General features: G+C 36.4%; 1 protein-coding gene across 2 annotated transcripts; it reads left to right on the top strand.

Moving 5' to 3' along the window:
• The first annotated feature begins 229 nt into the window (after positions 1–229).
• LOC309476448 (lysophosphatidic acid receptor 2) lies at positions 230–15,804 on the top strand. Of its 2 annotated transcripts, XM_082139635.1 has the most exons (8): positions 230–621; positions 1,033–1,118; positions 3,032–3,189; positions 3,278–3,406; positions 3,506–3,609; positions 4,556–4,704; positions 4,797–7,612; positions 8,061–8,395. In XM_082139635.1, exons 1-7 carry the CDS (start codon positions 379–381, stop codon positions 5,032–5,034), a joined length of 1,107 nt encoding a protein of 368 aa, XP_081995761.1. In that variant the 5' UTR covers positions 230–378; the 3' UTR covers positions 5,035–7,612; positions 8,061–8,395. The 2 variants fall into 2 exon arrangements, with proteins under 2 accessions (XP_081995761.1, XP_081995762.1); XM_082139636.1 differs by lacking the exons at positions 230–621; positions 1,033–1,118; positions 3,032–3,189; ... (1 more) ...; positions 3,506–3,609; positions 4,556–4,704 and adding an exon at positions 15,374–15,804 and having other exon boundaries at positions 7,440–7,612; positions 8,061–8,983.
• Positions 15,805–17,262: the final 1,458 nt, after the last annotated feature.

Below are 17,262 nucleotides of genomic sequence, written 5' to 3'. Positions count from 1 at the left end.
ACGGAATGGAACTTTTAGAACTTTTCAGTCAATTCCCAGTGGGGGAAAAAAAAACAAGCAACTGTTGTTTTGACTTTTGTCCTTTTTTTTCTTCTTTTTTTTTTGTTGAAAAATTGTCTCATTATATTCAATTTCACTGGGAAAATACATCATAATACTGAAGTAAAGTCGGTCGCAACTTCCGGTTCACGCACTGTGACTCAAGCCAAGCTCCCAGACAATTTATTTGTGGTACAAAAATAGCTCAGCGACAGTTGTTTCCACACAGTCACATGGGGTGTATTTTAAAAGCTGAACCAAAGACGAGGGACAGTTGCTACATCGAGCCTGTGCTTTGACATATGTCTCTGATTATTAAAATTACTAGCTATAATCATCATGAGTCATGCTTTGATGCACTTGCTTTTACTACCAGCTCGGCTAAGTTTATGGATTCTCTCTTTGGTATATTATATTGTTGTGTATGGCACCGCTGGAATCACTGCCTGTTTGGTTTTGATCCGAATTGCCTGGACTGGATTTAGGGATCCATATAGAACTTTTCAATGGACCATCCGAAAGAAACCCCCAGACTGCCTCCAAGACCCTGCACTTGGCCAGCATGCATATCTGAAGGGCAGGGTGAGAGGATTTATAATGCACAAATATGAACAAGAATTAATCTGATGTCTTTAAAAACATTAAACAACGTAATCTGTACGAGGTCGTTAATGAAAGGTGAATGAAAGGTGAATGAACGGCTAAATAATGATTGCCCATATCTTGTGTTCTTGCGCCACCTGTGTTTAAAAATAGAACACGGCGTTCACAATAGATTTCACATTCCTTTGTTTTAATGGGGGACACACTAGCCCTGTGATATTACAGTCAATGTCAGATGAAATTTATATATAGCCATTTTTCACCAAATTGGATATTGATCTAGGATTGCTAGTTATTGGAAATAATGGCTATAGGTCTTTCTTTCTTTCTTTACTATCAAATAATGTGACTCTGTTTTGTGACTTCTTTTGGTCATTCTTCACGTTTCAGAGCTCAGGCTTGAGGTTCCATTATGTAACTAAAGGAGATCACAGAAAGCCTCTAATGCTGTTTCTTCATGGATTCCCAGAGAACTGGTGACTTTCCTTTGCTTCATTTTCTCTGTCTGCTTATTTACAATTTTACATATGCTGCCCTTTATTCTTTTATTATATCATATTTGATGCAGGGAGGAGATCCAGTCAGTCAAATTTTATATCTTAACAGCAGACAATCAAATAATAAATGAAGAGTAAAATTAATTAATCCATAATCAGGATTAAAAGTTTAATAAAGAAACATAAAATGAACAGTTAAAATCACTTCTAATATTTCTAAGTAAAATATAATTAAAACACTCTGGCCCGGTTTCACAGACAGGGCTTAGACTAAGCCAGGATTAGACCATAGATCAATTAGGACATTTAAGTAATTTTTATAAACATGCTTAGAAAAAAACATTACCGATGTGCATCTTAAAACTAAAAAGGCACTGATATATTTTTAAGATCAGTCAGTGCAAGTTTATTTCAGTGGAAACAGCTCAGACTTACATTTTAGTCTAGGACTAGTCTTAAGCCCTGTCTGTGAAACCAGGGGTAAGAGTATAATATTGTTAGCTTAAGAGTCCAAGGTAGACTGACCTGTACAGAAATTGATCTCCCTATTATATAGTTGCTTATCGGAACAGAGCTAAGTTCCTCTTTTCATAGTATATTGCATCGAAGGAGACACACAAGACACAAACATATCTAGTTTGCATGTTTTCACACTCTGAGGTGTTAGCCCATACAGTGCAAGATGTTTCGCTAAGAAGGTACAAAAGTTCACCCAAAGTCAACCAGCTACATTTGAGGCATAAAGATCAATAAAAGAAAAGCATTAAACATACATTCCAAATTATATAAATGATTGATGATAAAACATAAGCAAATGATAAAACAAACAAGAATTTTTTTTGATTCATCAGTATTATATTTGTATATTATTAAATATCAATAACAATATTTACTCATAAAGCACATTTAGCATTTACAGTACGGGTCAAAAGTTTGGAAACATTAATATTTTTAATATTTTTTGAAAGAAGTCTTATGTGCTCAAGCCTGCATTTATTTGTAAAAAAAAAACACACAAAAACTGTAATATTGTGAAATATTATTAGTTTAAAATAATGGTTTTCTATTTTAATATACTTTAAAATGTCATTTATTTCTGTGATGCAAAGCTGTGTTTTCAGCATCATTACTCCAGTCTTCAGTGTCACATGATCCTTCAGAAATCATTCTAATATGATCTGATTTATTATCAATGTTGAAAACAGTTGTTCTGCTTAATTTTTTTTTTTTTTTTTGGGGGGAAACTCTGAAACTTTTTTCAGGATTCATAGATGAATAAAAAGTTATAAAGAACAGCATTTATTCAAAATAGTTTTCTTTTCTACAAATATCAGTCTTTATTACCACTATTTATCAATTTCACACATCCTTGCTGAATAAAAGTACTAATTTCTTTCAACAACAAAAAAAGAAAGAAAAAAATGACTGACCCCAAACTTTTGAACGGTAGAGTATATTGTTACAAAAGATTTCTATTTTAAATAAATGCTGTTCTTTTTCAACTTTTTATTCATCAAAGAATCCTGAAAGAAATATCACAGGTTTCTAAAAAATATATATATTAAGCAGCACAACGGTTTCCAACATTGATAATAAATCAGATCATATTAGAATGATTTCTGAAGGATCATGTGACACTGAAGACTGGAGTAATGATGCTGAAAATACAGCTTTGCATCACAGAAATAAATGATACTTTAAAGTATATTAAAATAGAAAACCACTCTTTTTACTTGTTATTATATTTCACAATATGACAGTTTTACTGTTCAAATAAATGCAGCCTATGCAGGCTTAATGAGCAAAAAACATTCAAAACAGAAATAGTTTCTTTTGACCACTGTAGGAAGTCAGAGTTTGTGTGAACTCTAAGGTATCGGTATGATCTGCAGGTACTCCTGGCGTTACCAATTACATGAATTCAGCAGTCATTACCACACGGTGGCGCTAGATCTGCGTGGCTGTGGAGATTCGGATGCACCCGTCCGGCTGGAGGAATACTCACTGGAGACACTCTTATATGACATCAGAGACACCATTGATGAATTGGGTAGGCCTGCTGACTAAGTGTGACACAGTGTGAGAAATAAACTGCCTTAGACACTAAATGCACTGGAATGAGATTTGTTTACTCACAGGTCACACGAGTTGTATATTGGTGGGCCATGACTGGGGTGGGATGCTGGCATGGCATTTTGCACTGGAGCGGCCCGACATGGTGCAACTTCTCATCGTCATGAACGCCCCTCACCCTGCCTCATGGCTGGGTAAGATAGCGAGACAGGTCACCGTTTCACTTGTGTTTCTAAACGCTGGTCTGATTCTGAACTGAAACTGAAATGTGGACACATTTCTGTAAAACCTAGATGCAGTTTTGAGAAGACCCTCTCAGCTGTTGCGGTCAGGACATGCATGTTTCTTTCAGTTACCGCTGCTGCCCGAATTTGTTTTGTCTCTTGAAGATTTTAAGGTAGTGTGAACACTTTTAACGTTTTACTCTTTATGCCCGAACTGTTTGACACTGTGGTTAATAGTTTCTGCTTATTTAGTGTCTTGACACTTTCTTTTTTTTTAAGTAATAAGTAATGCGAGTTACATAATCATCAGATTACTTTTTTCAAGTAACCAGTAAAGTAACACAATGCTTTTGAATTTTCAACTAAATATCTGTTACATTTTAACATAAGTAACGCAAGTTACTTTGTTTTCCCATTTATTGAGTGACAGCTCTGTGTTGAGAGAAACCGTAAGTGCAGAGGCGTTGTGTGCGCTGTGTTTGAACATGATGCTTATAGTTCTAGACTAAATGTGAGCATTTACTCATCTCACTTGCACAAAAACAGATTCAGTATTCCTCAAAATGAATGAAAACTCAGAATATTACTATTATGTTAAAGATGTTAAATAATGCAAATATACTTTATGTATTTAATCTCACTTTATTAACCAAGTCTTTGCTGCTGACCTTCGATGATCCAATGCAACCATACGAATAAGCTAAAACGACTTCAGATTTACATGACATTTGGGTTTCATCTTTTTGTTTTTATTGCTGAAGTATGAGTGTTGAACTTTCTTTTACTGCGTCCTATTCTTCAGTGATCCAGAATGGCAGCACAGCTGAAAGGTTTGTTTGAGCTGCGCCCTCTACTGTACAGGCCTACATTTTTATTTCCTTCAGCCTGAGGCTTTTTTTTTTTTTTACTTTTGGTAACTTTTGGGCCTTTACATTTGCTTTTATAAATAAAAACAAACAAACAAACCCAGCCCATGTGAGAAAATGTAATGCGAAAGTTCTGTAATGCATTACTTTCCATAAAAAGTAACTGTTACAATTAGTTACTTTTTACGGGATTAACGCAATGTAATGCATTACTTTTAAAAGTAACTTTCTCCAACACTGGTCATGTGCATAGTTGGTTCGAGGTCTATTTTGTGGCACGAACGTGGGCATCAAGAACAAAGCCAGAAGACTGACTGAGTCCCAGCTGGAGGGTTACCTGTACCGGCTGTCCCAGCCTGGAGGGCTCACAGCCCCTCTGAACTACTTCCGCTCTCTCCTCAGGTTTAAAACACATCACACTCCCATTTCTATATCATGGGCCTAAACTGCAGTACATTGCTTAAAGTGGTTACTGTGTACCTCTCTTTCTACAGTAACACTCTGTACAAGCATCAGGATGTTGGTGTGCCCTGCATGTTAATTTGGGGTGAGGCAGACAATATACTGGTGGAGGGCATGTCCGGTGGAACGAGGCCTTACGTAAGGGGTCCCGTCGTCATTCACACTATTCCCGAATGTAGTCACTGGGTTCAGCAGGATCAACCTGAGATAGTGAACAAACTCATATGGGACTTTGTTCTGGATAAAGACATCATAAAACACAATCATTGATTGCCTTTGGTTCACTTGGCGCAATGAAGAATATTTTTTATTTTGTCGTTGGCTCCGGCAATGTTTCAGATTTCAGAGAAAATGTATGTTGTACAATTTGTTATCTCAGAAAATATTTGAAACTGCAAAATTTTAAGTTCAGCTTTTACATGTTGTTCCATGTATTGCTAATATTGCATTTAATGAGATCTTCAATTCAAGAAACTTTGACAAATAAGGATTTCAAGGATGGTATATATCATAAAATATCATAACTTTGCTATAGCGTCTTTCCTGCAAGCTGTTTAACTGAAAATCCAACATAGTTATCAAAAATGTGTAGCTTGTCACTTTTTACAATCTGTTTAAATTTAGTGTGACTAAGTACTGTATAATCACATCAAAATGCCTGAAATGCTTGTTCTATGGCTTAGTATTCCTGTGAGTATTAGACGGCATGTTAACTGCTCAATGTGTGGAATTATCTCAGCATTAGTGACGACAATAAACACATTCTCATAGAGAAAAACCCAGATTCTTGAGGATGGTACATACTGAACTGAATGATTATGATATGTCACAGTTAAAACAGAAACCTTTGTTACACAATGCAATTAACATTCTTTCGAAGCCATTTTAGTCTGTCATTGCTAACATTTATTTTAATCAATAGCTCAAACTTTAAGTCTGTTTCACACATAAAATATTGCTTTGGAAGACGTTGAATATAGTGCATGTGTCATACAGACTACTTTTGAAATACTTTTATGGTACTTATATGATGGTTTTATGATGATTTGGAGCCAGAGAGTCTGAGCAGGACATTCTGATCATTTTATTTCGTTTTCTGTTTCGTTTCGTGTAGAAAATAATTCTAAATAAAAATTCATTTTGTTGTGAACTCTTTAACAAGTCCTAGTCACAGTCATCATTTTAAAATCAATTTCTCTGTGACTTTCGTTATGTGCTCACCTCATGTGGCAAGCTATATAACTGTATAAAAATAGTCTATCTTTTCAAGTAGTCACTATCCAAATACTTATAAGTTAAGTAACATTCAGTTTTTACTGGTAGCAAGACTATTCACTTTTGACTACATATTCCAATTGATGATCCTATATGTAGGCTACTAATAACTTTTTATTTGGAGACACCAGCTTTCCATGTTGTTGCAAGTAAAAACATTTTTACCTGTCTTAATTGCCATTTTATTTGTCATGAATCTACAGAGTCTACTTTATAATTTAATTAAAATATAACTAACATTTTAGTGTCTAGTAAATATGTAATACTGTATAGTGACTAGTCAATTTGTAGGGTACAGCGGAACTAGAGGCGCACCGGGGTAAAGGGCACCTTTGATTTTCCTCTAAACCACATGATGCTTTTCATGATGCACATGGAAATTTGGCTGATCTTTGACACAATCGCAGACAGCAGTGCAAAGTTGATTCTGCGCTAATTTGATTAGAAATGTCATGTTTTTTTATTTTTTTATGTTGTAGGTTTAAGTAGCAAATGAAAATCGCTAAAATAATTGAATATATTTTGAGACAAATGTCTTAATGATTTTCAGTTTTGTTCAAGCTTATTAAATCAACAGTTTTTCAATAACAGAAGAATATGTAAAAGTATGGTATTTGGTGTAAAAAGCGCCCCTGCTGTTGGGACGAGAGGCACAATAATTAACATGATAATAACAGCTGAATGACTTTTCCATTTGTTGACATGACATAGTCAAATCTGTATTAAATTATTATGGGATCTCCTTAAATGCTTTCAGAATCTTACATTTTAAAAATAATTCTGTTTCTTTATTTTTTTAATCAACATATTTTAGTATCAGTATATTGAACAAAAAAGAATTTTTTTATTGATCAAAATAAACAAAAAATAGTACAAACTTCGCTAAAGTAATTGTTTTGAACAAGTATTATTAAAAACATTTTAGCTAAAGTGTTTGTGTAAATACTTTGTGCCTTAGTTTTACCCCCTGTGTGGTTGCCAACTTGCCACCTCATACATTTATTCGTTTTTTTTTTAACAAACAAACAAATAAACCACTTTTATGATTTATTTTCACACAAACTGTTGCTCCATCAATGTTCAATAAAAACATCAATATTTCTCCAATCATTTACTATGGGAGTAATAAAAAATGTCTTAAGGTGTGCCTTTATCCCCGTTGTACCCTAATAAAAACATTAAGATTGACACTGAAACAATTGGAATAGTTATTTTGAGTAACTAAATAAGTACTAAATAAGTAGCCTACTAATGGAACTGACATGAAATCTGATAAGCCATGATTAAGGAATAATTATAAAAACGGCTTGCCATACACTCTGTGTGCCAGATTCCAATATCTAATTTCTAAACCTGTCGTCAAAGGTTTTGAACAATCGTCTCGTGTTCATTGGATCTACGGGCGGTGATTCCGTCAAATCAGGTTTGAGGGAGGTGTGATCTGCGGATCTTCACTCTAGGATTTCTTCTCGAGCTCCTCCGCCAGATGAGTGTTTCCGGCGGCGAGTGCCAGAACATCGACACAGCTGCTGTTATGTGTCTTTTCTTTGTTTGCTCTGAAACTCTGGCAACGGTAAGTGTGTTTCTCTAGTGTTGTTTTAGAAGAAAGTAGCTGTTGTTTTTGTGCCGAGTGACAACCGAGCCAAACTGTACAGTGTGTAACACTACAGGGGCCAATAAATTCCTCGTGTTTCTGCAGTAGATTTGTTGCGTCCAGGTTTCACTTAAACATTTCAATACCCGCAACTAGTTTTATTTCCCCTTCTCTTAATGCTACCTCTAAAACTGATGTTAAGTAATACATTGAGCAGTTTGGGATTGTAATGGTGCAAAACGTCATTCTCCCGTTTACTTTGCGGTTAATTTTTAATGTGTAAATTTGTTAAAAGCAATGTTTGCGTGTTCAATGAAGATTAGTTATTATCATTTCCCCTATTGCCTTGTTAAAGATTAACTTTTTCACTTGTCTTGGACTTGTACGGACAAATAACGCTGCTGTCCTCATGCTTCCTGTGTTTTAGGGTTGGAAAACAATAAAAGACACGCCTTGTAAGCAGCAACATTGGCACGCTTTTGATATGTAAAAGGAAAATTTCAAATGGTGGCTAATCGCATCATTAGGACTACAGCATCAGGGAGAACTGGCCAAACTGGCAACAACTGAACAGCTCAAGGGATTTACATGAATGAATGTCTCTAATAATGTCATTAAATGATACCTGCGAGGCTTATGACAAATCAGTGTACTACTTCTACAACAAGACTGGCAAGAACATCAGTGCTGAGTGGCGCGCGCATGACTATGTGGTGGTCGGCATCGGGCTCCCGATTTGCATCTTTATCATTCTGGCAAATATGTTGGTCGTAGCGGCCATAATCATCAATCGACAGTTCCACTTTCCCATTTATTACTTACTTGGGAACATGGCTGCCGCTGACCTCTTCGCTGGCATCTCGTATCTCTACCTTGTGTTTCACACGGGGCCGTGGACCATCAAATTGACCATCAAAGAGTGGTTCGTCCGTGGGGCTTTGATCAACATGAGCCTGACCGCCTCTGTGGTCAACCTTCTGGCCGTGGCAGTGGAGCGTCACCAGACCATCTTCACCATGCAGCTGCACAGCACCATGACCAAGTGGCGTGTGGTGATGCTGATAGTTTTTATCTGGTTGGTGGCGGTCATCATGGGTCTGGTGCCCACCATGGGCTGGAACTGCGTTTGTGACCTGACAACCTGCTCAACGGTAGCGCCACTATATTCCCGCAGCTTCCTGGTGTTCTGGGCGGTCCTCAACCTCCTGGCCTTCTTCATCATGGTGGCCGTCTACTCGCACATCTTCATCTACGTCCGCCGCCGGAATCGACTGATGTCGCCTCACACGGATCAGCCCACGCACAATCAGACCGTTATCAGCCTCATGAAGACCATGTCCATGATTCTGGGTAAGGCCTTGACTCTTATGTAGACTTCGGGCGTTTGGGAGATTACTCCGTTTGAGTGAAACTCTTCTGAAACCTTTTTTTGTATCTCTAACTGTATGGAGAAGTACTGTTAACTTGTTTTAGGACAAACAAGTCTGTCAACCCCAAAACAAGTAAACCAAACCAGTTTGGCACAGATTTGCTTGTCAAGCACTCGCTTGTTTGAGTACCTCGAGCAGGAATCAGTTAAGTTACCCCTAAGGCTGTAGGCTGAGACTTCTGCTTGTGGATTTAACTGAAGTGGTGTGAGCACATGGTGTTATTGTGAGGAAGTGTCCATAAAATCAAAATGCAATTTATACATTATATATATTATAGTAGTGAATGATTTACACACTTATTCTGAAGAATAATTAATTATGTATAAAATATTCTAAAGAGTCTCTTGAAATGGGAGTCAACACTTTGAAGTTATATAAAAAAACTAGCAAAAAATGATGCACAAAGAGGTCTTTAATAAATATCTTAAAATATGAAATAATTGAACTTTGACAAGGAAAGATTAGTTCAGGTTGTAAAATATCATGTGGTGATATTTATTAATTAATGATATTTGTAAAGAAAACACTTTAATCACTTAATAATATTAACATTTTGTTCAATATTTTTCTCAAGAAGTGTATGATAGGAGCTCACAATGTAAAAAAAAGTCTAACCTCCCCAACTCAAAATTTTCCACATTTTTCAATTAGCCCAAGTGAAATTCTGTAAATTAAAATTTATCAATTGTTGCAATAGTCTGATAACATTTGCTCAACGAGAAATAGCCTAACTAAAAATGTATATTGGTAAATTTTTATTAGTAAAGCAACTTTACTGTGTTGTTTATTCCCCATTGCCCCCCCCCCCCCCCCCCCCCCCCCCCAAAAAAAAGATGTATTACATCATTATCATCATTAGTGATGTCGAAGTCATTGTTAAACATTGCAAGATGGCTATGGATGAACACCAGTTGTTTTGCCGACCGGATACGGTAAGCGTATAATCTACCAGTTAGCTCTGCTGGTAGCTAAGCGTATGAGGCTTATTGTTGTGATTGGTCGTAGTGTTATCCTTTGCGTGCAGTGAGATTTTCAAATGCATGCTTGGTGCCGCCCCTTGAGCTGGCCGATTTTCATTAGTTGATGCCAGACCATTAATCTTTCAGATTTAGGTCTGAATTTCCAGGCTACCTTACATTAACAAAATCACAATTATTTGAAAAACATCAATTATCTGCAAAAACATCAAAAAATACCATAAAATGTAAGTAACTGGGGAGTGTACTTCACCCAGTGTTTAGAGAAATGTCACTTACATTTTAGTATTTAGGTACTTTGAGTTCATGAAACTGCAGCTTAACAGTTTAAACATCTAAAAATATTTGCTAAAGTGCAAAAACGTCAAAAACACCATAAAATGCGAGTAACTGGAGAGGGTTACTTCAAATGTTCGGTGTAACTTCACTTGAATTTTTGTATTCTCATCACAAGAGGTACTCATGATGAAACTGCATCTTAGCAGTTTAGCCTGTCAATCTAAAACATTTACAAATATTTGAAAGACTGCAAAAGTCACACAAAAACAGGAAGTACTTCAGGGTTTCTTCACTCAGTGTTTAGTGTAATTTCATCTGAATTTTAGTATTAAATTTCCTGTGAGGAGGTACTTTGAACTCATGATGTCCTTAAAATCACAGTTGTCACAAGAAAATGTGGCATTCTCCTTAATGCCAGTCTTTGGATGTACCCCCCACAGATGTGTTTTTAAAGCCCCAATTCTTTTGAAAATACAAACACATTCTGGGTGTAAACAAGGAAAGGAAGTTGCATTAACTGACCAATGGCAAGTTCTGTAGTGCTTGAAAAGGATGTCTTGGTGAGGTGATGAACACTTGCAAAATAAATAAATGACAAAGCCTCGTTGCATCAAATAGCTGACGACAAGTGACAGAACACGTTATTTTACATAACACTGCCACATTTGATTAATTTATGTCTTTAAATCACATGCTGCAATATTTTTAACCTTAAAACATCTTAAAGGGATAGTTCACCCAAAAATGAAAATTCTGTCAGTAATTACTCACCCTAGGGCTGAACGATTAATCGCAATAAAATCGCACGCGATTTGGCAAAGGCTGCGATTATTTTGTGCGCAGCTTGTCAGTGGAGTGCGGCTGATTAGTAGTAAATACTGCCCCATTTGAACGCCAGAGGGCGCTCTCATGCAAACACGATAAATATGCCCGTACAGAAGTACAATAATGCGCATCATTCCAGGAAATCCCTATCGCTGTAGCTGAATAAACAGAAGATTGAAACGCTTATAAATTATTGACTTATAAATACACGACTGCCTTATTCTGTGTAAGAAGGCACATCATCTCACAGAAGGAGGAGCTCAACTGTCGTTATGAAGTGAGTTTGGAGTAAATGCATGTTATTAAATGTTGTCTGTTGTTGGACAAGAAGTTCATAAATGCTTCTCATGTTTTGGAAAGATGTTTGGCGCGTGTTGTTTTTTCAAATGCACGTTATAAGTGACTCAAACTCACAGTGCTTTCAGATGGAGCAGCGTTTACAGAGCCATACATCAACTGACAAACTTTTTAAATCGCGATAAGCGATCTTGATTTAAGTGCGATTACATGTAAAGTGGGATTAATCGTTCAGCCCTAACTCACCCTCATGTTGTTCCAACCCCGTAAGACCTTCGTTCATCTTCGGAACACAAATTAAGATATTTTTGATGAAATCTGAGAGCTGTCTCACTCCTCCATAGGCTTCTAAGGCATTATAACTTGCTGGCCCAGAAAATGTATTAAAGACATCGTTAATATAGTCCAAGTGACTCCAGTGGCTCAATCTTAAGTTTATAAAGTGACGAGAATACTTTTTGTGCGCAAAAAAACACAAAAATAATGACTTTATTCCACTATTCATTTCCTTCTCTCTGAGCCTCGAGTTTTTTCACGAGTGTAACTGCGCAACGCGTCTGTGTTGTACGTCACACACATCACACACATGACCAGCGTCGGCCAATAGTGAGCCTACGTGTGACGTACAACACAGATGCGCTGCGCAGTTACACTACGTGAAAACTCGAGGCCCAGAGAGAAGGAAATGAATAGTGGAATAAAGTCGTTATTTTTATGTTTTTTTGTGCACAAAAAGTATTCTCGTCGCTTTATAAACTTAAGATTGAGCCACTGTAGTCACTTGGACTATATTAATGATGTCTTTAATGCATTTTCTGGGCCAGCAAGTTATAGTGTCTTAGAAGCCTATGGAGGAGTGAGACCGCTCTCAGATTTCATCAAAAATATCTTTGTGTTTTTGCTCCGATAATTTGTGTTCCGAAGATGAACGAATGTCTTACGGGGTTGGAACAACGTGAGGGTGAGTAATTACTGACAGAATTTTCATTTTTGGGTGAACTAACCCTTAAATGAATTTTAAATTCATGAGGATGTCTAGTGGCGGATCCTGGCTGTAACACCGGGCAGCAAATGAATTGGAAGTCTTGCATATTCACGTAAAATAGCTTACTTTTTTTATTTGGCGTGACATTACAACATTTATTCAATAAATTAAAAATGTTTAGAAAATTTTGGTTTATAGTTCTGTATAACAAAAATGGTTAAATATATATATATTTTTTCTAATTTAGAGGCTCCATATCTAATCTTGCCTTGGGCACTAAGTAAGCCAGAACCAACTGAGGATGTCGTTACCTAAAATGATATCATGGCCACATTGTGTCCTCAACAAGCCAGTACTTGGAGTTCCCTCCAGACTAACACAAAATGGCAGACATCAACTTCATAACTTATGCAGCCTGAATTACACTGTCACATGTTTTAGTGGTCTCATGGCTGAATGAACAAATATGCAATAACAACTCTTGTTAAATACTCACTAAAAGTTGTAGTGGTTCCGTTTTCTTCACTGATACCTGGTGAGTCAGACCTAGCGATGCTGGGTTACATTGAGAGAGAAAAAAGTTATAACAGAAAGGTATACGCTGATTTCACGCAGCCGTTATTTTGAAATCGAAAGCGAGGCTCCGGTGGGAAGAAAACCGGAAGTGTCGCCTTTAATCACAGGAGAGTCGTGAATGCGATGGCGTATTGTTGTGTTTAATGATGTTGTGTCAATTCTAAAAATGCACAAACATTTCTTTCATACTTTAGACTATATACAGTGAAATTCATTTATAAATAATTTTTTTTTAATATATAATTCAGAATGTAAAAAAAGAAGCAGGAAAGAACTATATACATATCCTATATTGGATATTAACATCCAATAGTGTAAATCGCGGCAGCAGCTTCAGGTTGGTAATCCAAGGCATTGTTGTTTATCTTTACTTCCGGGGTTCTTCCCACCGCAGCCTCACTTTCGATTTCAAAATGGCGGTTGCGTGAAATCAGCGTATAGGCTACCTAGTGTCTCATACATTTAATATAATCATAATAAAGTTCCATAAAATGATTTAGTTCAATAAATAGTAACTGAGAGATTAGTATGGGCTAAATTAGGCTATAAAATACTATCATGAAACCAGCAATGGCGTGAATTCACTGTTATTCTGCTAAATACAATGTTATGGTATGTAAAATATACTGTGTCCTAAAGTAAAACATTCAGAGAATCGTTCTAATTCATTTAGCGAATGCTTATCGGGCGCGGTAATGTATACCCATGTTTTTCGGTTTTATGTTGAAATTGAGGCCTGCACTCAAATTAACGTACACAAGACTTAAAGGGGTGGTATAATACGATAAGACGTAAACTTAATAAGATGTAAAATTAGTCTTTGATGTCCCCAGAGTGTGTGTGAAGTTTTAGCTAATAATACCCCACAGATATTTTTAAATAGCATGTTAAAATTGTCGCTTTTTGAGGGTGAGCAAAAACGCACCGTTTTGTGTCTGTTCCTTTAAATGCAAATGAGCTGCTGCTCCCGGCACAGAGGGTGGAGCTTCAAGAGCTTGTGTCCTTTTACCTGTTAACAGACATGCACTGAAAATTTTAAAAACTTTTAGTCTTTTATGTTCAAACGGATTCAGACGATGGCGAGACTCAAGAAGTGACATCATGTAGAATGCAACAGGACGTTTCTGAATGGTTAATTGATGAATTTATGTAGCTTATGTGTAGTTATCTTCTAGTCATTGATTAGCATATTCTGTCTTGATAATCTATAAATCGTGTTCAGGGGGCGGGTTTATGTAAATTCTAGGGTTGGTGATGTCACTAACCCTGGAGGAATGTGTTTGTTGTCCTTAAAAAGCAATTTCTTTAAAAGCAAATATCTCCCTTTGCTTTGAACTTTGAGCATTGTGACTTTGCAGATTTTGTTTATGCTCAAACAGCAACATTACACACTAACTAAAGTTAAAAAAGTGAAATCATAATCAGCCACACACCCCTAAAATACAGAGTTCAGTACTCACCATAACTTAAATGATGAAAAATCTGTCTGGAAATGATGTTCTGTCGTCGTACTTCAGCATGAGCTTCGACTCCTCACTCCACCAACGCTTTCTCTCAGGCGCATCATCGCATGCGTATACGTTTTTTTTTTTTTTTTTTTTTTTGCAAGGTTTGTTCGGCAAACACAGATTTTTCACTTATACTTGATGGATTGGCTGAACACAATTGAATTTGTTCAGTGAATTTTTTTATATTTTTTTATTTTACCGTCAGACTAAAATTACCACAATGCATCTTTTTGTTTGGGGATAATTAGTTGGAAGCAATTTGTTGAGTCAGTATTTAATTGTCAGTTTCCAAAAAATGTCTAAATATATATATTTTTACAGTGCACATTCAAAGTGTAAAGGAAAATATGTTACTACTCTTGTTACAATAAGAGTTAATTTGTTAACATTATTTAATGCATCAGTTATATAAACTAACAACAAACTTTTACAGCATTTATTGATCTTGGTTAATGTTCATATCTACATAATTTTGTAACATTTTGCTGCATAAATTATATGTGTGTGTATATACTGTAAACGTGTGTGTGTATAGATAGATATAGAGGTGGGTGTATGTTTTTGAAAGAAGTCTCTTTTTGCTGCTCACCACGGCTGTAGTTATTTGATTAGAAATGCAGTAAAGCAGCAATATTATTAAATATTATAAAAATTGTAAACAACTGTTCTGTAATTTAATATATTTTTACATTTAATTTATTCCTGTAATTGCCAAGCTGATTTTTTGAAAAACAAACAAAAAACAACTTTAGTAAAAAAAAATTCTTACTATCGCTTTTCATCTTTAATGCATCTTTGTTTTCACCAAACTGTACCACCGCATCAACACCTTTTTTTTTTTCTCTCTCTCTCTCTCGCTACAGGAGCCTTTGTGATCTGTTGGACGCCAGGTCTAGTGATTCTCTTACTGGATGGTCTCAGTTGCAATGAATGTGAGGTCCTTAAATATGAGAAGTACTGCCTGGTTCTGGCTGAGTGTAACTCTCTGGTGAACCCTATCATCTACTCGTTTCGGGACAAGGACATGAGGAACACTTACAAACGCATTCTCTGCTTCCCTTGGAGAAGAATGCGCCAGCATGAGGGGCCTTCTGGCATCCGCTTTGAGTCTGTGAAAACAGGGGCTCCCCCTGAGAAAAACAACTATAACTCCACCAGTTTAGAGCCCATTTCTGAACAAAGCCTATTGAAATGATAGAAAAAGAATTTCTCTTTGTAAATAAATGACTTTGTATTTGCTTAGTGAAATGATCACAGCGTGTACAAAGAGTAAATAATACTTCATTTTTGATAAGCTTGTTTTGGTGCGTGTTTTTGTCTCTCTTTGACAATAGATGTATTAGTGGTCTTTTGTGTCAGTTAGTTGCTCTGCTGCCCACAGGAAGTTTTTCTTTTCCCAAAGCACAAGCATTAATATTCATAAAAAGGCCCAAAAAATACCTTTTCCAAAATACCTTGGTCCAAAATACCTTTTTGGACCATTTTGTTTTGTTGGGAATGAGATCTGACGGATCAGGAAAAATACCAGGTCTAAAACTGACAGCGTGGTGCAATTATTGTTTCTAACAAATCAGACTTTTTTAGATTCTCATTTGAAAGTGCCCTTATGTTCATTAAGTTTGTAATTTTATTTTTGAAGTCTGCTGAAAATACATTTACATGAAAGAGTAAAAAAAGAAAGAAAAAAGGTTAAAGTTCAAAAAACATTTTTCTCATACTCTACATTGCTGCAGCACCTCTTTTCTTCCTCTGCCTGAAATGCTGTTTTAGATCCTGTCTCTTTAAATCCGCCTTTCCGAAAAGCCCAGTCTGCTCCGATTGGTTGGCCGGCCCAGTCGGTTGTGATTGGTCAACCACTTATAGCATGTGATTGGCTTCATGAGCAGCTATATATATGGTTGATGATATTGGAAGTCCATACAATGTTTTTTGCCTTGGTAATGAAATTGCATACTCAGTAGGTACTACATTTGAATTTACCTTTTTTACTTCAGAATCTCACCTGAAGTAGTAGGTCATCCAGGTACTTTTCACCTACTGTTTTTCGAATACTATACTCAGACATACTACTGTTCGCATAGGCCTACTATATTGTAGGAAAGTATTCGATTTCGCTACTGTTTTTTTTTAAAATATAGCTGCATCCTAATACAGAGGCTCCATCCTGAAGGCCACATTCGAAGGCTGTCCCAATCATGCGCATTAGTTTATCATGCAAAGAAGGAAACAACAGATGGATCCTTCGCAACCTTGCCTACCCCAGGATTCATTACGCACCAGTGATGGGAATTTCTGAGAAATTGCTGAATTACACTTTTAAAAATAAGCATTGGGTTTCAGCTTACTCAAATATGATACAAATGTTTTTTTTTTAAACAAATAAAAACTTTAAGGTGGTTCAAATGTTGACATATCTTACTAAGATGTGAATATATTTTATACTCTTTATAATATACAGTAATGAACCATGGTGAACATATTTAGACAGTTTGTGAACCCCCTATTGTTTTCTGACCGTTTATAACTTTCACAAATGTCCAATACGTTACTGCCGCTCTTCAACCCTCACAGTTGCTAGGCGACAAGAACAGCCCTCTGTCGCTCGGTCTGACCTTCGAGGGATCGGACATGGTGTGTTCAAGACTCATGTTGAAAAGATCGTATTTACGAGTTGAGCGCACATGAATGCCACCACAAAGTCGTAAATACGAGTGAGAAGCTCGGAATTTTCTTTTAGCCGTTTATGAGTTGG

The sequence above is a fragment of the Leuciscus leuciscus genome (genome assembly GCF_965113295.1).
Source record: "Leuciscus leuciscus genome assembly, chromosome: 1".
Lineage (NCBI taxonomy): Eukaryota > Metazoa > Chordata > Actinopteri > Cypriniformes > Leuciscidae > Leuciscus > Leuciscus leuciscus.
This window is presented reverse-complemented; position numbering and strand designations above follow the sequence as displayed.